This window comes from Pseudopipra pipra, chromosome 1 (genome assembly GCF_036250125.1).
Source record: "Pseudopipra pipra isolate bDixPip1 chromosome 1, bDixPip1.hap1, whole genome shotgun sequence".
In the NCBI taxonomy this organism is placed as follows: Eukaryota; Metazoa; Chordata; class Aves; order Passeriformes; family Pipridae; genus Pseudopipra; species Pseudopipra pipra.
Genome location: NC_087549.1, coordinates 124,257,479 through 124,280,190, shown reverse-complemented (window position 1 = coordinate 124,280,190; position 22,712 = coordinate 124,257,479). Strand labels below are relative to the sequence as shown.

Sequence of the window (22,712 nt, the reverse complement as noted above, 5' to 3'; positions counted from 1 at the left end):
AGGAAATTAGAAAACTTGTGACAACTTACCCTCTGGTACAAATGGCACAAAATTACCTAGATAAAACTAATTACATAAGCAAGCATGCTCTTCCAATCTAACAAAAGCTGTTGGAGTGCATTTTGCTGCAAAAATGTTTTGATATTACTTCAAAACATTAAATAAACCACTACCTGTTTAAAACCTTGAATTTCTGGGTTTGAAGTCTGTCCCTTAGAGAGCATTTAAGCTGCACCTGCAGATCATACACATATGTGAATACTTCCTTGAAGGAGCACAAGCAGATTATTGCATTGAAACAGACTGTATGCACCAGTAGTTATAGTTAGTATGTGAGTCTGCATATTTTATAGCCTCAGTCATGTTTTGTGTAATCTTCACCCCCAAATTATAAAAATTTAACAGGCTAAACCTAAAAGGAAGATTGGCCACTGTCTTTTCCTAGACAGGTATGGTTGGGGTTTGAGTCTTTTAATTTAGAAGAAAATCCCAGAAATTTTTTACCAAATTCCATTTTTCTCAGGGCAAATAACTATGGAGATTGAAAACCCTATTGAAAAGCAAATTACTGAAACAATAAATACCAAACACTTGGTATTCTAGAAGTCAATAATATTTTTTTTAGATGGCCCTCCTGAATAAATGCTCCTCCCAAACTTGTGCACTACATACATGTCCTTAAGGAGTGGTGGTTATCCTCTCTGGTACTAGTCTTAGCTTTTATTTAGTATTGTCGATATTTTCTCATAGTGAGTATAAACTGTGCTTTACGTATTTAGTGTTTTGTTTAAACCCTGACATGCCTCCCTAATATACACATGTGCACAACTTTTGGTTTGGGGCTTTTGGTTTGTTTCAGGAAAATCTTCTGTAGAAGCCCAGTTCAGTTTATCATTTTGTGTACAGAACTGAGGGACTTGTTCAGCTAGGTTTTCAGCTTTGAGAATTAGGATCTGAAATGCAGAGTTAAGTTTGTTTCAAATTACAGTGTATGCAGATAAAAGAGAGTGAAGTGAGCTGTTTGTATTGCTATGGAAAAAGAACCTGTGGATCAAATGGTCTAGGTGACACTGCATGGGAAGAAATAGCTCTAAACTATTCTTAGCTGTTGCCCATCCTGTGCACTGCTTCTAGCTTGTGAATGAAGGCACAGTGTCAGAGTAAGTAGTGCTCTTATGGGGCAGAAAGCAACAATTTGGTGATATTAGATATATAATAAAAAGATAGATTAGGGAGGCAATTGGGGGTTGAGTGCCTGGTTTGAGGAGATGAAGCTATAGAAGATGGTGGGAGAAACACCTTGAGCTTGTCTTTTTTTCAAGGTTGAACTACTTAAGCTGGCAAAAGTTAGTCATTTGTGTCTAGCTTTTTATCCATCATGACCTCCTAATTAGGTAAAGGCTTTATAGAATACAGAGGACCATACTGACCATTCAGGGTTGTTGATGTGCAACTTGCTACCAGTGCTTACTAATATACAAGAAATTAAATTAGTAATGCTACATGGCAGTAGCCATTCCAGGCTTTTTTCAAGCAGAATGACTGTATCCAACCTGGCCAACTCCATGGGAGGTTCTAGCAGCTGGAAATGACTGGAATACAATGATTTCTGTGCCCGTGTTCCATCCTAGAAAACAAGAGTATTGACACAGCACCACACATCTTGAAGTTTCCTTGGAATCAAGGGATTTAATAAAAAAAGGTTTAGGGTCTCTGGTTCCATATGCTTTGCATTTTTATTGGTGCAAAGCTGTGCAATCAGGACCATCAAACCTGTGCCATAAAAGCAAATGACTGTGGGAAATGAGTCTCTTCTAATGATATAATCGTAGTAAATTGTCCTGTATGTTTTTGTTTATAAGAGAACGGGATAGGTTGGTTTCAGAAGTAAGTAGTCTTTGACTCATTGTTTGCAGGCATGTATCACATCAACAAAATTTAACCATCTCCCAGAAAAGCAGGAAGTTTCATAGAAAGGAGAGGCTACAAGAAAAGTTGGCCAAGAAACAAAAATTGTATTGTGAAAAATTTCAAGGTTACATTGCTTGTTTTCATTTGGTGTTGTGGCTTGGGAACAAAGTCAGTCTGAAGTAGTCAATAGCTCTGTCTCTCACAGTCAAGGCCATGTTCGAGGCTGTGGTTTGAATGTTGTGTTAGTGTGTCCAAAGTGCTGTACCAGTAGCTTCTTTGGGTAGTAGAGCCTTTTCCAAAATGCTGTTATATACATCTTTCTGACAAAATAATAATAATAAAAAAAATCCTGTGTATTGATAGATATATATATGAAAAACTTGAGTTGCTATGCATCTATCTGAGGCTTCTGTTCTCCAAGTCTTTGTCTTGAATGATGTGCAACCTTCATATAAGTGATGGAAATTTTCAGAGAGGTGAGGCTAAAAAAGACATGTGGAGGCTCAGAGTGTGTCAGGAGTATTTCCTTGAATCATAGAATCATTTAGGCTGGAAAAGACCCTCACGATCCTTGAGTCCAACTGTTAACACAGAACAAGTCCACTATGAAACCGTGTCCCTAAGCAGCACATGTCTTTTAAATGCCTCCAGGGATGGTGATTCCACCACTTCTGTGGGAAGCCTGTTCCAAGGCTTGACAACCCTTTCAGTGAAGAAATTCTTCCTGATATCTGATCTAAACCGCCCCTGGCACAACTTGAGGCCATTTCCTTTTGTCTTATTGCTTGTTACCTGGGAGAAGAGGCCAACTCCACCTGGCTGCAGCCTTCTATTAGGTTGTAGAGAGCAGTGAGTTCTCCCCGAGCCTCCTTTTCTCCAGGCTAAGCAACCCCAGCTCCCTCATCCGCTCCTCATAAGACTTGTGTTCCAAAGCCTTCCCCAGCTTTGTTGTACTTCTCTGGACATGCTCCAGCACCTCAATTTTTTTTTCTTGTAGTGAGGGACCCAAAACTGAACACAGGATTCAGGGTGTAGCCTCACCAGTGCGGAGTACAAGGGGATGGTCACTGCCCTCGTCCTGCTGGCCACACTGTTTCTGATACAAGCCAAGATGCCATTGGCCTTCTTGGCCACCTGGACACACTGCTGGATCGTGTTCAGTTGACTGTCGACCAGCACCCCTTGGTTATTTTCCACTGAGCAGCTTTCCAAACACTGCCCCAAGCCTCTAGTGCTGCATGGGGTTGCTGTGACAGAAGTGCTGGACCCAGCACTTCGGCTTGTTGAACCTCATGTAATTGGCTTCAAAGCCTAGTGTCTGTATCATTCTCTAATTACAGAAGTGTCCATACACTTCTTGGGACCTCCATCTCCACGTGCCATTACAGAGCAGACTTATGATACATTTTCTTTCTCCAGCATCAGCTACAACTGTAATTTTCTGCCAGGGCTGTCCTAAAGCTGTATTGACAGAGGTCTCCCACTTTTCCTCCTCCCCATTTGTCTTTGTGTTATTTAGCTGAAATCCAGTGTCAGTTCTCTCCACTGGTGTCACTCAGAGCTTGCACAATGTGCAAAAAAAAGGGAGAACTCAGGGTTTTTTGCCGCATATTTTGCAAAGATGTAAACTGTCATATGGCGCAGATTCTTGCATTATTTTTCATTTTGATGGCTTTCTAAATCATTTTTGTAGCTCTCAGTAATAACCCTTATTTTCACAAGACACTGTGTTCATAAAGTAATGCAGGTTAATTGGGGAACCCCAAAACTATTGGGGCGGGTATTGGCAGAGTTAGGAATGAGAAGCCTCTTCAGTCATCAGGACTTGTTCACTAGTGATTCTTTTCTCTGCATTTATCTAGATGTGCACATATACTTCTTATTTATATGTCACTTCTATCTCTTACCTTCTCTGTAACCACATTATGGTTTATCTCTTCCAGTATACTCCATTTTTCTTCTTAGGAACACTGTAACTGTTTATTTTTTTGTTTGGCTTAATTGGATTTTTTTGTGTTGGTTTTTTTTTGCTTGTTTGTTTTAATGGAAAGGTACTTTTACTCACTTGCCAGGTTTACAGAAGTATTTTCTCAGTGGTCAGAGTTTGACAGTGCCAGTCATGTTTTACACCTCCTTTTTAGGCATCTTCATTTCCTTAGCAAAAGTGTGTCTCTTTCAGAGAGTTTTAGTTACTGCTGCTTCTCTTGCTGGTAAAAAAACATTTTCAAATCAGTGTTCAGCTTAGGTTCTATCTGAATAGTGAAACTTAAATGCACAACCATTAATAGAGAAGTGAAACTAATTAACAAAGCCCATATGTAATAAAAAAAAAAAAGGAAGAAAAGTTTTTTGGTATTTTTGCTCAAGTAATCTTAGGATTTTATTATAAAGCATAATAACTGTACAGTATTCAAGCTGAAATCTCCTTTTCTGGGCAAGGCTGAGTACCCCTTAAAGCTGATTTTGAGACGTACCTTGTAATCTTCTTGGCAAATCTGGTGGTGACATAGTGTGCTTTTAAAGGATGGCGCAAAGGGTTAGAGAGAATTATTGCTTGTTTGGAAAAAAGAAAGGGAGAAAAATCCCTAATTTCAGGATTAGGTTTTAGGATTGGCAGCTAAGCACAGGCACTCATTTTTTCCTTGTAATCTGAGCAAGTAACTGTCAGACACGATAATCACGGAAAAATAATCCCTCTTCTGTAGCACTTTTATAATGCTTTTCATTGCACCTGCACATTCAGCTGAAGTGAATTGGGAAACCGTGTGTTAGCTGGGACAGTCACTGTCTGTCCCCTCTGCAGGAGTCATGTTGCTTTGCTCCTTGAAGACAGAAAGGTAACTGCAGTATACTGCATAAAAGCTGCAGCTTTCCTCATGGATGATGCTACACATGAGCTACTGAAGGCCTCGTTATCTGTAGAGAAGGACAGCCTGGCTTCTTGCTGCCCTAGAACAAGATTGGATGTAGAATTTAAGGAGAAACAGCTCTGTAGAGGCTAGATAATTTCATATTTTCTTGCTTTAACAAACGTTCAGCAGTCTGAGGACCATGATCAAGGAGTATAAGCTGCTAGTTATATTTTGGCTCTTTTTTAAGAAAGCAAATGGTACACCCTCCAAAACCAGCACAAACGTGTACCAACAGTGCAGTTGATATAAATCCAAATTCTTGGCTGTACTTGAACGAAGTACTGACTGTTTGAAAACCTGTTTAACATCCCCTCTCAAATGGCAGTGTGCATTATTGTTATTCCATCTCTGAGATAAATACCCTGATTGTGATGAAGTTACTTTCATAATAAGGAGTCAGGATGTGATTATAACATAAATGATGTTTGTCTTGCCTTGATCCCTCTTGTTCCAGATAGTTTAGACTTGCCACACCTGTAATCATTGTAAATAGTTGCAGTTGTTGGAGCACAGTGGTATTTTTCTGGAGGAGGCTGGAAAAGTGTATTATAACCTGATGTACTCACTTCTTTTTATATGCATATGCCTGTGCAATTCCCAGCACAGAATTTGGCCCTTGTCGAAAATACCTTTTGGCATACATCAGTTATAACTAAGCCAGTAGAAACTTGCCCTTAGCTTTGACTGAACAGTAACTCAGTCTTGTCTGGACTCTGTTTTTGGTGAAGTGGCAGGAAAAATCTCAGTTCTTTTTTGAGCCAACTCATAAAAAAATGTTTCTTGCTTTAGCATGGTTTTTTAAAGGAAGCTGAGAAGTTTATACTAGATCAGTTATGGTTTTAGAGTAAGCTTACAAGTAAATAATAAATATTTGGTGAATGAAAGCATGTCCATAAATGTTACTGCTATAAGGGTCTACGTACTTGGGAACCACAGTAGTGATGTAGCCAGAATAATAAAAAAGAAATTAATAAAACTTTTTCAAGTTTCTCTTTATTAAAAAAAAAATCCAACTCTTTGAGCCAATGGTACCAAGCTTGTCAATTGCCAATCCATGACTTCATGGTGTGAAAATGGAGCTCTTGAGACTGGATAGTTATCAGCAAAGACATTTGCATCCAGCAGTACTGTATATCTCATTTGTTAAAGCATTTCATCTGCCATGATCACACTGAAAACCCAAACTGGATTTTAAGATCTTTTCTTCCACTTAGCAGTTTACAAAGGCACACGGACACCCCTATATTTTACCAGACAGGCTGTATTAGTAAACTAAATCAAGTTTCAATAGATTCAATAAACTAACCATACAGAAAAAAAAATAGGACCGTTATTTTTCAATCAGTTTTCCAATGCATTTGTAAATATGGCACAAAAATATATAGTGCATGTTACGTGGTAATGTTTTGTTACATGGTCAATGGCATTTAAAGTGTGTGTTTTGCAGATGGGATTACATATTTTAAGAAAGGAGTCTCAGATATTTTTGCAGGAAGTTAATTAGGCCATACTTATTATTTTGGCTTTGATTTACTGATTACAAAGATGACAAATTAATTTTACTTACTTCTTATCTGTATAGCAAGAAACACAGGTCTCTCATTTTTTCCTGCCAACTATTTATTCTTATCAGAACAGCTCTGTCTATTGCAGTGAATGTTGACTGGGTAACTTCAACGTTCATGTCATATCCTCCCTGTTTTGCCCCACTATTATGCTGCCGATCAGCAACTTATATTTTATCTTGTCCTTTGACACTTTTACTGAATCTATCACTTTGCTCGCTTTTTCTTGCAATGTTCTTCATCTCTGCTGAGTTTGATATCCAGGTGAAGATGGATGTTTGTGTGCCAAGAACAATTACATTCCTTTTATTTTTATTCCTTCAACAACTTTTCGTTCTGTGTCTTTGCACTTTACTAATAGTGTCTAGAAAGGGATCTGTGGTGAGCTCTACAACCCTGTGCATGTCAGTTCCTACCTGGAATCTTCATCCTTTTTCTCTCATGCAGTATGTGGTAACATTTTCTATGGCCTCCAGGTCTGCTCTTTCAGACTGCAGAACACAAAGTGCAGTGCCATCTTCTTATAAATGCAAAGAAGTTTTATTGTGTCAGTGGCAAATGAGGTTGCTCTCATTTCACAGCCAAGTAAAACTTACTGTGTTTGTTTTTATAACCAAAAAAACAAACAAAAACCTTTTGGATTTTGTCTTGTTCTTTTCTCTCTCTTAAACAACTCCTCTTTTATTTATTTCTACCCACCTCTCCCACCCTGAAATCAGTTTTCCCTATGTTCCAGCACCCTCCTGGGCTGCTTTTCAACTTGCTGTTTATATCATGCCTGTATCTCTCCCTTTCATTTACATTTTTTTTCTCACATTGCCTGTATGGCAAAAATTGTCAGCAGCAGTTGATATGAAATAGAAATATAGGTCTGAACTTTGAAATTATTTAAATTGTCATTAGCCTGTATGTTATCAGTATAATGCTGCAATTGTGCTATATGAGGCTTGTTAGTACTGATAATGGTATATATGCTGTTGATAATAGTAACTTGCAAGCTGTGATTAGTTCCTTGGATCAGCAGTCATTCTAAGTGACATGTTTATGTGATACAGGATCTCATCTTTGAATCCATAGCTGAAATCAACTAAGTAAAGATAAAAAAAAAGATGTATTTTAGTTCCTAATACTTTTCACTGTGAGAAGTTGCTCTCATTAATCTAAAAAGAGAGATGATTTGCATTATTATTATTATTGCAGTTTGGAAAGAAACAATCTGAGAGACAGTACGTGTAGCCAAAACTTTGGATGAAAACCAAACCTTTCATCAAACTGTTTTGATATGATTATACACACATTATCACAGTGGACCGCTTAACAGCATTTTGCATGCAGAAATTAATTTTATTTTGTTCCTGGTATATTTTCTAATATGGCATGCCACAAAGCAGTGTTGTTAAACATTGTGCTGTGCACTGAAGGGTCCTATTTTGTGCCTTATATATAACTCTTAGCAGGTGACTTCCACCTTGTTTAGAGGTGCCCTGGTCTACAGGAGACTTGTGATCAGTGTGCTGAAAGGATATGCTACTGCTGACATTCAAGTTGAGCTGACCAAATCCCTTGAAAAGACTCTTTTCTTCTCAACACTGGCTGCCAAAGTTTCATAGGAAAGAGTAGTAACTTGAGCAATGAACTATAAAACAAAGATGTGAAAAGGATATAAAGGACTTTCCTAGTAGACATGCAAGTAGGCACAATTTTTGCAGTTGTTAGTACAGAATGATGTGTCTTCAATCTGTGACACATGTAATGTTGGATGCATTTGTATTTGCTTCTGGAAAAAAAAAATCTTCCTCTTCTGGGAAACTATTCATTCCAGAAAATGCAGAGGGTAATATTTATAGAAGGTGAGAAAATATTTTGGGTTCCATGAGGAGTGAATAATGCATGGTTCAGTCAAGTGTAAATGACTTAAAAGGAAAATATCTGTGAGAAGATAAGCTACCTGGTAAATTTTTTTCCCATTAGGCAGTAAATCAGTAAGGTATATGCCAAAGATAAACTTTCACTTCAGAATTATTCTAAATCAGGATTTTAAAAATTTGGCCTTGAGAATGTAATTTATTTGGTCTGTGCATATAGTTCTAGACCATAGATAAAAAAAAAATTGCTGTGAGTATTCCCTTAGCGGGCTGTCTTTGTTCTGTTTTACTTCTGTTTGAATACATTGTCATCACTCCAAATCTGGTGAAGTAATTTTTGAAATCTCGGTTTAGAATTACGTATTTTACAATTTCACGTATCATCATAAATCATTAACATTTGGGTTTGTATTTCATTGCAGCGGAAAACAGATGTGCCACTTCAAATGCAGTAACATGCACAAAGTGTCTTGCTTTGGGCCCTGAGTGTGCATGGTGTGCTCAAGAGGTATGTTATTTTGGTTACTTACATTTTACTTTATATTTTAATTGCTTCTGATCTTTATAACAATAAAAACTTCTAAACTGAGAAAATTATAGTGAGAAATAGCAAGAAAATCTCTAAATGACCCCTAGAGACAGAACCTGAGAAATCATGTGAAATACATTTTGTTTCCAAAGGAGAAAATGCAATCTTTTATTTGGAAAATTGCAGTAATTTTAAATAAAGTGAGAACTATTTAATGCATTCCATCTGCTTTGTAGGCAACTCTGGCAGACGTAGAGTAGCTTTGAGAGTTCAACAGTTTTTGGCTTCAAAAGGAAAATTACTTATCAGTAATCTATAGTAAGTCCTCACTGTATATGAAAACAAGTCTATACATATATGTCTACTGCATTTAGCAAAAGGTCATACTAACAGTGGAGTTGACTTTGACTTCACTGTGTATTATGACCCTGTCACAAATGGAAAAAATGATGCTTTTCTTATTTTGACACTTGAAACTATCAGTTCTGAGACTTAGCACAGAAGATAGATCTTAGGTAGCAAGAATTATTCTGAAATTGTTGTTGCTTTGCAAACTGTAAGAATATGGAAATTTCTGGTATTGTTTGACAGAAAAAAATCCCCACTCGATAGCGCGATTCAGATAAGGTTGGACCATTTTAAGTACTTCATAGGAGCAAGGTTTTGAAGAATATCACTGACAATTACAAGCTCATATGCTCTTTAAGGTCACATGCAAATTATCAGTAGTAGCTTTCAGGTTAGCAGAGAATGTAGATAAGTTCCTAGGGTGTGTCTGGAGGAGATAAGGAGTGTAAGGCATAAGGCACTGGGTAACTTTATCTGAGATATTGTGTCTTGGAACAATTACCTTAATCTGCAGCAGGTATAAGGATAAGTAATGCAAGGATAAGTGGAGGCACGAGGGCTTGTTTTCCAAGAGGAACCTTAAGGCATGTGTAGATGGCACAATGGATCAATGTTGAGAGGTTCATTATTGTGGTCTCATGTTCTGTCTTACAAAGGGCTCAGTTTTATCCTCCTCGCTCTACATTTATCACAGAATAGCATTTGCTAATTTTCCAATGCTATGGAGCTGCAATAGGTCTCCTTCTAACTAGGTGCACAGATTTGACCAGGTTTCAATTCTGCTTCGCTTCTCTTGCATAACTTCTCAAGTCAATCCTGAGAGCTGTTCATGGAATCCAGGGCTTTGTCGAAACCTCTTAGACAGCTGGTTCACCTACACAACATTCATGGTTGTGGAACGGTAAAACCCGTGTTAATGCAGATAGAAATATTCCAGAGTAAAGTTACAGAAGCAGTTTTCAGCTTATCATGCTTGCTTCATCTGAACAATATTTTTAGTGAGAAAATAAGGCCTGAGTAACCCTTGAGAGGCGTTGAATTTATACCCACACACAGTGGACTTCAGAAAATGCTGCAAATCAATCAGCCATTACTGATAACCATGAGAGTAGCTAAATTCTTTACATATTTAAAAATCTAATTTTTTTAAATATATATGTCCAAAAGGGTATATAAATAGCAGTAACCTAAAAAAAATAGTCTGTTTTCTACAATAAAGAAGATTATGGAAAAAATATGTCAGAGGTAGACTACAAAAATCAGCTGAAACTTGAAAAACAAGATACATGACTGTCAAATCTCATTCTTCAGGGGCTTCTTCTGATCTTTTCAGGGCCTGGATGACTATTTATTATCTACATAGAATTGGCTGTAGGCATTTTCGGGTTGTTTATTTTACCCATTTGCCTCTGAAATATCGGAGATTGTCCATTGTTTGGTCTCCAGCTGTGGCTCAGATGGACCAATACTTTGAAAGAATACAAAGGATCTTGTATATTTTTTTTCATGGTCAGAATCATATTAATCATCAGATTTGTGATCAGGAAGGAATTTTGTATTGGACCATTCTGGCACAATTTTGGCAACTTTGCCCTGTCAATGCAACAAAGGATGGGCTGCTTCTGAGATCATCCTACTACTAATCACTTTTCTGTTGCTACAAGGGCTTTTTGATATTAGTGGCATCTTTAACTGTCCACTCCTGTAATACATGATTTCCTTTTTCTGGGAATTGAAATGATGTAGTCCAGCAGGTCTTTGGATTTTGTGTAGTGTGATAGACAAACTCAGGTTAGCTAAATCTAAAGCTGGCTTCTGGTGCTACTAATAAATATTAGCCTGAGTAACATTACCAGTGGATTCCTCTGAAAACTAACCTGTTTTGATGTCACGGAAATGACACTTTCTAGCTATAACAAATTCATAGCACGGCACAGAACATTTTTTAGAGACTTATGGACAGTATGTAGTTTCCTTTTTCTACAAAGTCGGCTTGTTCTGATTATGCAAGATCCTGTTTCTCTTAAAAAGTTTTGTCTTTTGTAGAAAAAAGTTATTGTGGCAATTAGGTTTAACTTCTAATTTAAATATGTCATCATTGCCCTTATTAAAAACAAATGGCTTCATGAACTTGTTCTACACTTTTTGCAATTATAGTAGCATATTTTGTTGTTTCAAAGACTATTATTTTGTTTTTCTCTTTCCTTTGAAGATATTACAGGGTTTTCTTCAGCTCGGACTGTTTAGTACTTTTTGTCTCTTATTAAACAGGATTTCATGGCTGGCACAACACAGAAGGGACGCTGTGACATTGTTTTCAACTTAATGAAAAGAGGCTGCCGATCAGATTTGGTTGAAAACCCCACAGTTCATGTCACAATACCCAGTGACCATGAAACAAATACACAAGTGACACCAGGAAAAGTTTCAGTCCAGCTGCATCCAGGTTGGGTTGTCTCTAACACATTGATATTATAGTAAATTTAGACTAAATAAAATACTTTTAAGTACAGGTATTTTCTGAAAAAGCATCACAAATAGTTATTTTGAAGAATGGTGCTATAACAATATATTGTAGGACTGTGATGGTGTTGTTCCTATATTCAAGTATGGTCTTCAGCAAGAACTGTTTCTTTTAAACATAGCTGAAGGTCAGAATAATGCAGTAAGTGGAGAAAGGATTTTAGTAGTCTTTTCTGTTTTCTGATGTAGTTTCTTGATTCTCTTTCTTTAGCCACTTACACAAACAGTTTTCCCTTACATGTGTATAAACTACTCCTTACTGAAAATAAATTGAGTTACAAGTCCTAGATTCATAATTTGATCAACTTCTTGATTATTTGGTTACTTTTAAGTTCATTGACTAGACAACTACAGAGACACCACTGCCATTATACAAGAAAGGACTTCTTAAAGTCCTTCAAAGGAAGACTTTGGTATTCACAGCATAACATTTAATTTATAGAATTTGAGACACTTGGCCCTAATAGAAGTTCCTTTGTGAATCTGAGATTTTCTAGTAAACCTCTATTTGCTCTCAGCTGAACTCTAGTTAAGTCAGTGTATGTTCTCTCTCTAAAATAGCTGTAGCCAACAGCAGAAGTGGATGATATAAAGGGATGCAGAGTTATCTTTCATATAATAAATTTTTTTACAGACAATAATTGGAGAAAAATAGTTAAGAGGAATAAGTCTTTGGTAGGAAAACATTAATTGATCAGAAGTATCTTGGTGATCTTCACTGATAATTTTGTCAGTGATAAAAGAAGATAATTTTCTGTCAACTAAAAGGGAAAAAGGATCTGCATGAGTATAAAGCACAAAGGAACTCTGGTTTTCAATCTTTATAATAATAAAACTGACAAAGTAACATCAGCACTTTCTCGCCTTTCCCCTCTGTCCTTCCAAAGAAGTGATTGATACTCTGCTTCTTACTGACAAATGGTCTCAGACACTGAGCTAGCTCTAGCTCTGTCTGTAATCACATTTATTTCCAAAGGCACAGTGGATTCATAGAAAAAAAATTGCTTTCTAAAATTTGGTTTCATTAACCTTTTTGCAAGTAAATATTGAAACTAAGTTTGGGGTTCTATATGCTTTGCAGAAGTTCTTACATCAGGGAGGCAGAAGACTGAAATTCCAAGGGCTCCAGAAGAATAGCTTTTTATATATAGATATCTTGGCCATATTTTCTGCCCCAGGGAAATACACAGATATACAGCTATAGTTTTGCCTCAAAACAGACATTTGATACAGTATAATCATGCAGACAAAGATGTTTTTGTTTTGATACTGTTTGGGGTTGTTTTGTCACTGTTTGCGTATGCCCAACATTCAGGATTTATGTGGGAAAAAATAAAAGCTGCATTCAGTATCTTGCTATGTACAAACTGGAGACCTGCAAGAGTAATTTACAAATAGTAATTCAATTTACTTTGACAAAGAGGAAATACGTTAGTTACAGCACACTAAAATTGTTTTCCTCACTCAAGACCTGATACAGACAAAGCCTCACATTTTCAGGTGGATTGTGTTCAAAGACCATTGAAAGAAATTGCTTTGTATATTGGAAGAAATTACTTTGTAAAGATCTGGGTCAGATCTTTGTTACATGTACTCTTTGATAGTTTTTTATTCAACACCTGCATAGTTCTATAACATATTCCTTCCTCCTACCCTTTGCTATATTTCATAGCATAATACTGAAATTAGATTCTGCACTCATCACACGAAGATCCTAAACTATTTCTTTTGTGAGCTCACACTTTAGGTGACATAAAATAATGACCAATTTGAAGTCTGCATTACTGTACCTACTCTGCCTATATTCCAGTCACTTCACTCTTCTTGCTGACATTACAGAATATTAGACAAGCAAAAATGTGAGGACTAGTTTTAGCAGCTTCCAAAGCATTAATGTTTTTATTACGTATGAGAATGTGATGTGGTTCTGCAGGAGAGACAGACATTTATAATCCTCAAATTAGAGTTCTGTTTTGTATATGCCAAGAGATGGAATTCTTTTTATATTAAAACCTTTTTTTTTTTTAAATATTTTGATCATACTGAATTTTCTCCTCAAATCTTTGGAAGTATATTGTGATAAACTTGAAACATTATTTACATGAGTTTTTCAGGCTGTGCTGTCTTTATGGTTCACATATAGTTTTAGATTCTGTTCTTTGACAAACTATTTGCAGGATACACGTACATACTTGGAAGTGTCAACCTTGAAGTGACTGACCCCAATTTGTATGCAGATCTGTGTTCTTTGTGAGCCATAACTGCATTTTGGTATAATGCCAAAGGGATTGCATAACCATGAATTTAAAAGATAATGGGGAGAAGTCAGATTTTTACAATAAACCACACAGTGCTCCTGCAAGAAATAAAAACAAGATGTTCTACAAAACACCACTTTTTGGCTTATTTTTGAATGATTCTTCAAGGTTCCGTTTACTCTTGGGAGAGATTCTTGTTTGTTTGTTCTTCTATTTGCTGACACAAACAACTTTGTGCTGGGTTTGCTACAAACATAAATTTATTTTTAATCATGTCCATTCAAAAATAGTAAATAAACTTTTTTTTTTTTTTAATCAGGAAGTGAAGCAAACTTTATGTTAAAAGTTCGTCCTCTAGAGAAATACCCTGTGGATCTTTATTATTTAGTTGATGTCTCAGCCTCCATGCACAACAATATAGAAAAGTTAAATTCTGTTGGATTTGCTTTATCTAAAAAGATGGCAAATATTTCTCTTGATTTTCGACTTGGATTTGGATCCTATGTGGATAAAACTGTGTCACCTTATATTAGCATTCATCCAGGTAGAATCCATAACCAATGCAGGTATGTAGTCTTTTTATATTTACTGTAGCACTGAGATGTTATTTAATTGCATAAAATACATTATGCATATTTATTTTTAAAGTTCTGTCTCTGTTTCCTTATACATACGGTTCTTTGACAAAGTTCCTAAGGAAATGCTAAAAATTATTATACAGTGATTACTTCTGAAATACCTGGCGAGTGATTTGAGAAAACTGTTTCTGTATCAGAAAAAATGTTCTGTGTTTTCTTTAGCAAAATAAACCAAAAAACATGCTGCTCTGGAATATTTGAATATGTTTTGCATTTTATTTTAAAGTCAACTGTTGTGGTTTTGGTTATTTTGGATATATGTTGCCTAGATTCATCACAAAGGTTCCTGCTTTCTGACCTATGTACCTTCTGGTGTATGGTCATGTATTCATTAACTCTTTTCTTAAAACTACTTTTGTTAACATGGTGTGGTTACTTTCAGCTCATTTAATGAACAAAAGTGATCCTTTGATCTAATTCCACAGTTGGTACATCAGTGCACTCCCATTTTAAATAGAAAGATGTTCTGGCCTGCATTTCTTTTTTCATGACGTGCCTTATATACCTTGTGTTCAACACTTATATAAAGTAAGGGATCGCTTCCAAAACACCCTGGAGTCCAAGATTATTCACAACAAATTCAAAGCTGTGTAAACCATAATACTTGGAAAAGTGAATATTAATTCTTCATACTTTCTTGCTTGTTACTATCCTTCCTGGGAAGACATGATCCAAAGTTCTCTGAAGTACCTTTTTTGATTTCAGTGGGTTTTGAATTGGGTACTAGTAGTAGAAGTCATTCAATAGATATGAATATTTATGTAAAAGCAGTCCTCTAGACCATCTATACATGGAGATGGATTAGCATTTCAAGGTCATGATTCGTTTTGCCTAAAAGTAGACATCTCCAGAGGTATTAATCCTTACAATGCCAGTTTCTCTTCATTGACTGCAAATTGAGTTGGAGGAGGGCAGGTTACAAACTGGTTGCCTACACTGTAGGCAGCAGAAGTTAAGAGAGTTGAAACCTGCTCAGCACTTCTGAATCAGATGAGCACTTCAACTTGTGCCATAAATCACTGCCATAAATGGGTCCCAGATCAATGACATGTCTGTGTACTGTGACACTGGCTTACTTATGTCAGACATCATACTTTCTCCCTTATGCATAGTTTGAAAAAGTTTCATTTACAACTATGATGTTACTGAAAATGGAGTTTTGCTTCTCCTTAATGAGGTAACTGTTACTAATATCAACATTAATTTTATGTACATTTACTTACTATTAGTGGATGTAGGAACTTCAATTTTATTATAGTTTGATCCAGTAGCCTATGTATGAAGCTATTAAAGGATCTTAATGTTGTGGTGTGATAGTCCTTTCTCAGGATAATGAAAAGCAAAGCTGTACCACTGCAGATATTCCAAAATATACTCCCTGAGATCATACTATCACTCTTGTTGCATTTCTTTTTGTTCTCTACAGAAACACTCTATATATACTGTTACTATATTAACTGTTATATTACATAAAATTCCATAAAATAAAAAAATACATTTTTGTAGTAAATTAGAACTAATTTCCACTAAACTTAATCTTTCATGCAGTTATTCTTTTTTTAAGTATTCCTTATCCAGTGCATATTTACATCTTCATTAATATCAGGATTTTATGGGTTAATGAAGATGCAATATTTTCATCTCTTTCAAATGGAAAATAAAGAATGTGTTAGACTTTTGATTTGTTTTGTTTCTATACAGTGATTACAATTTAGATTGTATGCCTCCTCACGGTTATATTCATGTGCTATCCCTGACTGACAATATAGCAGAATTCAGAAATGCAGTGAATAAACAAAAAATTTCTGGGAATATTGATACACCTGAAGGGGGTTTTGATGCAATGCTCCAAGCAGCTGTATGCCAGGTAAGGAGCTTATTTACAAAAACTAAATAAATAGTAGTTCAGGCAATATACATACATATATATATATATATATATATGTATATACACACACATATAGGTACAATGGTGCTCAGTGTTCCTGAATTCAAAATGTCAGTTCTATGCCTAATGATACTAAGATTTCTTCCTCCTTTTCCATATTTCCCCCTTAGTTATAAATTTCCCATTGAAACTGACAAAGAAGCGCATAAGGGAACATGTTTCAGTGTTATTGATCTTCAAATTCTGGCTTTAACCAGCCAACACGGGATGGAGGATGAAAGCAACTGCTTCTTGCTTGAACAGATACTTGTATTAATTTCACTCAATTACATAATTCATTTCAAAAATCATTAAAGTGCTCCTTGTGTTCCTAAATGAAGACATACCATTTGACATTTCTTCTGCTTAAGAATGTACTTGAGAACTGAAGGACAGCTACATATCTTCCTGTAAGGAGAACAGAACTTTGATGTTAGCTTTTAAAGATTTTTTTTCTTTTAAAACAATACAAATCAGCTAAAAATTAACTTCTGTATATTGATAAAATTTCATCACAGTTTCTCCCATGCAGAAAAGGATGGAAAAGATCTGCATCGGTAGTTCCCAAGCTATAAGCATACTAGATAAAGGGAGTTTGGTTTGGTCTAGAGAGCCATTTTGGATGTTGTTTTTTTTTCTATTTCATAGTAATGCAATAGCAATTTTGAAAGTTGGCTCATAATGCTCTATTTGATACTCTTTCAGTCCTCCTAAAGTAATCCAACTCCTGTTCAAATCACAGGCTTGCCATCTTTCTCATCTCTTGGAGTGTTGTCTGGACAATTCTTTTACCTTGTCCATCTTCACATCATTTTTTTTTTGGAGCAGGACAATGACTCAAGTGCAAAAAGTAATCCAAGCTAAGCTAAAGATGAATAGTTGGTCCAATTTTTTTTTTTTCAGATTTTGATGAACTGTAAAGCAGGTAAATAAAAGCCACTTCTCATAGACACTGTGATCCCAGCTGCTTCAAAAAATTACTGTGTAGCTTTAAAGAAATTCCTTAAAATCCAGTATTTCCCATTGGTCACATTCCACACTTATGACATGTGAATTCTAGAATAATGTATGCTTCTGAAAACAATAGAATGGAAACATTCATGAGAATAGGAAGGCTTTCCTGCTAACTGGATTGTGCAGCAAAATGGATGAGAACAATGTGCAATTCATAATGACCATCATGAACTATAAATTATGTTAATGTGCATTCATTTTGCCTACAATAGAGCTTTATAACTTGCTCCATCTTGCTTTAACCAATATATCCCTTGTCACAAGAAGTGGCAGGTTAGGGTATGAAGCTACTTTAAAATTTTGATTGCTGTGACATATGTAGATAGGAGTCACAGAATCACAGAATGTCTCAAGTCAGAAGAGACCTATAAGGATAGAGTCCAACTCCCTCCTCCTCACAGGACTACTGAAAACTAAACAAGTCTCAAGGTAACACAGTCAAATGGTGGAGTCTTAGGAGCAAGAAGTTTCCACAGTGCTGGGGGAGAATTTGGAATTATTTAAGTTAAAACCTGTTTATAAATAAAATTTAAAATACCCCTTCTTTAGATGAATGCTCTCTAGGAGTGGCTGAGGGAGGCTGATGCCTACCCCATAAGGTGGAAAAGACACCACACCCCTCTGTACTTGTTATCCTTGCTTGTATGAAATATTTGATCCCCATTCAGAGCTAGCAGGGAATGAGCCTGAGAAGGGACCTAGATCACTCTCTGCAAAGCAAAGAAAGGAAGGTAGAGAATAAGTCATGAAGCATGGCTAGCAGATAAACATTTCATGTGAGATGGAAGACACTTGGAAGTGCTAAAGGAAATGGTAGAGATGAGATAGTGTCATAGGAAGGAGGAAAAAGGAAGGAGGAAAGGCAGGAAAAATATAAGTAGTGAAGAATGTAAGATGGAATAATTGAGAGAGGGAATAATGAAAAAGCATATTAAGTGTTTCATGTGTGCCTCAGAAGTTTGATTATAAGCAGGGAGATAAATATTTTGGAAATACGGATATGGCAGCTAAATCAGTTTACACTTACTCTGCTACATCCTTCACATCACTGAATTTCTGAAAGACATTAAATTCACACTTGAGGGTGCAACTTTACTATTAATCCCTCAAGACAGCGGACAAATGTAGTATTTTGCTGCATAATAAGGAATTTCTCAATTTGCGGGTGCATGAAGACATTCAAACTTCAGTTTATTGATTTTTAATCATATGCTAATGTCCTGTCTGGAAATTTATGTAGGAAAAGGAAATTACAGAGTGGTAAGAATTTAAAGTAAATAAGTGCAAAGTAAAAATAGGAGAGGGCACCAAGTATCAATAAGTATGAATGCAGATTTGCTGGTTGTAATGCTTTCTTGGATCCCAGAGAATTTTACAAATGCTATACATTTGCATTTGTATGTAATAGTAACCCACACAATGTGGCAGCTCTTACCAATGCCCACTATATAATGCATAACTTGTATGTATTTTGGGAGCTCTTTCTTTAAAAAGCAAAGAAAGTCATAAGTGGGAAAAAACAAAGTGGTAAGTGGATCTCTGACTGGCAGTGGAAGTTTTCAGATGTAGAACATTATACCTATTTCCACAAAAAATGTTTTCCATAGCCTGGTTTAAACTCAGTGCCATTAAGCAGTGTAATATCTGAAAGTAGACTTTCAAATTAATTTTTCATTTTGTTATTGATTATTTTAGAAATAAATATGCTTTCTTATGCCTAATTTTTTCTTTTTAGAGCCATATTGGATGGCGTAAAGAAGCAAAGCGACTGCTTCTTGTGATGACAGATCAAACTTCCCATCTGGCCCTTGATAGTAAATTAGCAGGAATTGTAATTCCTCATGATGGAAACTGTCATTTGAAAGATAATGTGTACATCAAAGCTACGAGTATGGTAAGGTATATGCTATAGATTTTGCCTTAAGGGAAGCAGTGTAAAACTGTGTAAAGGAGGTTTTTTAGACTGCTGTTAAAGCATCGCTTTTATTTCAGTCATTAGAATAATATTTTTCCAGGTAGACAAGTTTTGAAATGAAGAATCAATCACCTGGAAATATTGACATTCTTTTTGTCTGGGATAAAATATTTTGGAGTCTGAGACAACAGTACAGTGGAGGAGGATATTTGACTGGTTTTGGTGTGGTTTTTTATTAGCATCTCATAAAAATCACACATTTTATATACAATAAGAGTAAGAAGTGTCTGGTGTGATATTTTGCACAAATAGAAGCTGGTAATATGTAAGAATTGCACAGTTGGGCTAGTTACACAGAGGTAGTGCTTATGGTTTATGGTCAGAAGATGCAGAGTTGTATTGGTTGAAAAGGTTTTTGGTAAAGCAGGGGACATACTACAGCAATGAGCTACTTCAACCATGATGGACTAGCATTAAATGCATTTATATTTCACAGTATAAAGCCAATGTGGAGTAATACATACCTGTGCAAAAAGTTATATCAAATCTGCTGTAACAAAATAATATGCCTTCAACAAATATTTTTAGCTTTCAAAATATTGTTTTCAATAATGTGTAAAGTAGTTGCAAATGACTGAAGACAGGAATTTTTGCCTAAGAATTATAGGTTTCAATTGCTCTGGTTATTTTCTTAAATAAATATTAATTGTTTCTTTTAGAAACGTGAATCACTACTTAATTGCCATTTAATTCCCAGATAGCAGAAATATGAACTGTGGTATAATTAGAGCATCCTACAATCTTTTTTCTTGGTGCTAGCTGCACTTAGTTGAAGTATAGAGCCTGCATTCAGCTGCAGCCGGCAATGTGCTAGTGAGGTCAGTGAGGGCTATGTGTGAGTCTAGACCTGAATTTAATCCCAGCAACTGTTGTTTACAAGGATGATGGGGCAGCAGGAAGAGGCTGCTGAATGTTGTGTGATCATGAAATATGGGAGGCTTCTGGGAATTGGTGGGTGTTTGGGACCTTGCAGAGCGGAGGAGGGAGATGAGCGTGTGCTAACGGGAAGGTTGTTTGGATTTCCGATTATCTGACATTCTTGCATCCATATTCTCTCACTGATGTCAGGATTTTTTATTTCACTCTAGTCAGTCTGTTCAGTGTCCTTGGGATAGAAACAAACCGTTCCCTTATTCTACTTAAAGCAAATAATCCCAAAACTTTCCTTTCCAAGAGCAGAGCATACTCTGTTTTTCTTTTTTTTTTTTCCTCCTAGTTGCTGGGCTATAAATGAGAGTAATTTTGCTCTGCTTATTAAAAAATTGCTAAAGGTACAAATCTTTTTGTGATGTTCAGCATTCCTTTGGTAATAAAGACATTATCTGTTTGAGAAAAAAAAAACCCACACTATTTTTATTTTCTGTCGAACTTCGGAAATGAATTTCCGTTACAACTGGAGAAACTCACTAGGGTAAAATACAGACAAAATTAATGAACCTTTATCTAAGAAGCTGTGATAGATTGATGGCTGACTGAAAAAAAAAGGTGTTTTACTGATATTCTAGATTCTGGTTTGAAAGATCATGATTTTATAATCCCACGTGGAATAAGAAATCTCCATGATTACTGGTATTGATGCATTTTATGAAATATGATTTTTTTTTTGTAGCCCCCCAAATTAAATGACCTTGGAAGATGTTTAGATCTGTAGTGGCACATTTAGGCCCATGTATTTTCTGGCTGATAACCTTTTTTTTTCTTCCAATATGGGCTAATTCTTGCATGCTCACATGTGGGCATGCACTGATTAATAGAAAAGGGTTATAATGGAAATCTTTCTCAGCACTGCTTATTTTCTGGAGTAGATTTGATATGGTAGCACAGTAGTGTCTGTAAGGGAAGGTGTACTGTTTTCCTACTTTTTTTTCTTCTCGTCTGTAGTATATGTGATTATTTTATTTATAGATATCCATACAGAAGCTTCAAATGAACAAATAAATTGGGGGGGAACACTATTTGGTATTTAAATGAAATATCATGAAAGTCTGTCAGCCTTTTAGAAAATACATAATATGAAATATATTTTTGGGGTTTTTTCCTTATCAATACAATTTTGTTGGGCTATCGTAAATTAAAGAGACTTCTCTAATCACATTATTTTCATGCTTTGATTCTTAGCTTTTTGTAGTCATCAGAAGATAGCATTTTGGCACATTTTATTTCTTCCTTGTGCCAGTTTAGAAGACTGTGCTTTATTTATTTCCATAAGCTTAGCCTTTACATCAGAAATGTTTCCACTTAGTCACTTTTCTGCATGTTTCTTTCTAACTTTTGCTAAGCAGTCACAGAGAGGTCAGCAAAAAAAGCATAAGACAGGAAAGAAAGCTATTCCATTTTAATTAGATCTGTGCTTGGTTAACTCCCTGTCTGAAATACTTCACATCTACATTAGCTATCTTCTCAGTTTAACACAGTAGGTTAAAATAATAAAATGAATGATGTAATTGAAACAAGAAAGATGATCTAAAATGAAAGTACGTGCATCTGAGCAGTAGTGGGAAGAATAAGATAAAAATACGTAAAGTATAGCAAGGTTTTCACAGCAAATAAAATGAGGATCCATGAGTGACCTCTGGTACCTTATGTCATCTCTTTACATGCTTAAAATCGAAAAGATAGTATGGGTCTGTTGATGCTTTGGGGTTTTTTTAACTCCTCTCTAATAAAAGGAAACTATTGCTTTCTTATCCGAAGTGTGACTTTAACATACTACTTGCCAAGCTGGACAGTCTGGTGAGTTAGAACTCATGAGTAGATGAAACTTCAGCTGTACATGGGAGCAGACTAGGTAATCTGAGGATCTGGTTCCTGCAGCTCTTGCACATCTATGGATGTCATCTCTTGACTTCAGTAAGGTCCATTTGAATAGGTTTTTGTTTCATGAAGGCTTACAAAGCTGCTTCTGATACCAGTGATTCCAGAATTCTGCTACTAGCTGCAGAGATGTTGAGGGGCCTCTGCTGGAGTTCAGACAGGTCTAGTGTCATGTGTCAAGCAGGAAGACTGACTTATTTTGCCACCATCTATGATCCCTCAATACTGTTCCTGTCATTCACACCTTTACAGCGGAAGGTATTTGCAGAACATGTGGCTTCGCTCGCCCATGTCCTGGAACCAGTGGGTATCCATGATCTGCCAGCCCGTTGCGTGTGGCCTGTAGGGTTGTGAAGCACAACGGAGGCCCCACCACTGAGCTCTGTGGTCATGGAGAAGGAAGGAGGGCTTAGGACTGTGCTGTAGACTACTG

The 22,712-nt window shown here is 36.2% G+C and overlaps 1 protein-coding gene across 12 annotated transcripts in view; it reads left to right on the top strand.

The window, feature by feature from the left end:
* Positions 1-22,712, top strand: part of ITGB8 (integrin subunit beta 8) — a 48,517-nt gene that overhangs the window by 7,979 nt on the left and 17,826 nt on the right. For 7 of the 12 annotated variants that reach the window (XM_064675535.1, XM_064675527.1, XM_064675502.1 and 4 more), the window contains 4 exons: positions 8,676-8,761; positions 14,231-14,477; positions 16,251-16,416; positions 19,226-19,384. In XM_064675535.1, coding sequence (XP_064531605.1) covers positions 8,746-8,761; positions 14,231-14,477; positions 16,251-16,416; positions 19,226-19,384 — 588 coding nt within the window. In that variant the 5' untranslated portion in view covers positions 8,676-8,745. Of the gene's footprint in view, positions 1-8,675; positions 8,762-11,401; positions 11,577-14,230; positions 14,478-16,250; positions 16,417-19,225; positions 19,385-22,712 lie in introns of all 12 variants that reach the window. The other 5 variants (XM_064675542.1, XM_064675476.1, XM_064675468.1 and 2 more) reach the window with 1 other exon arrangement.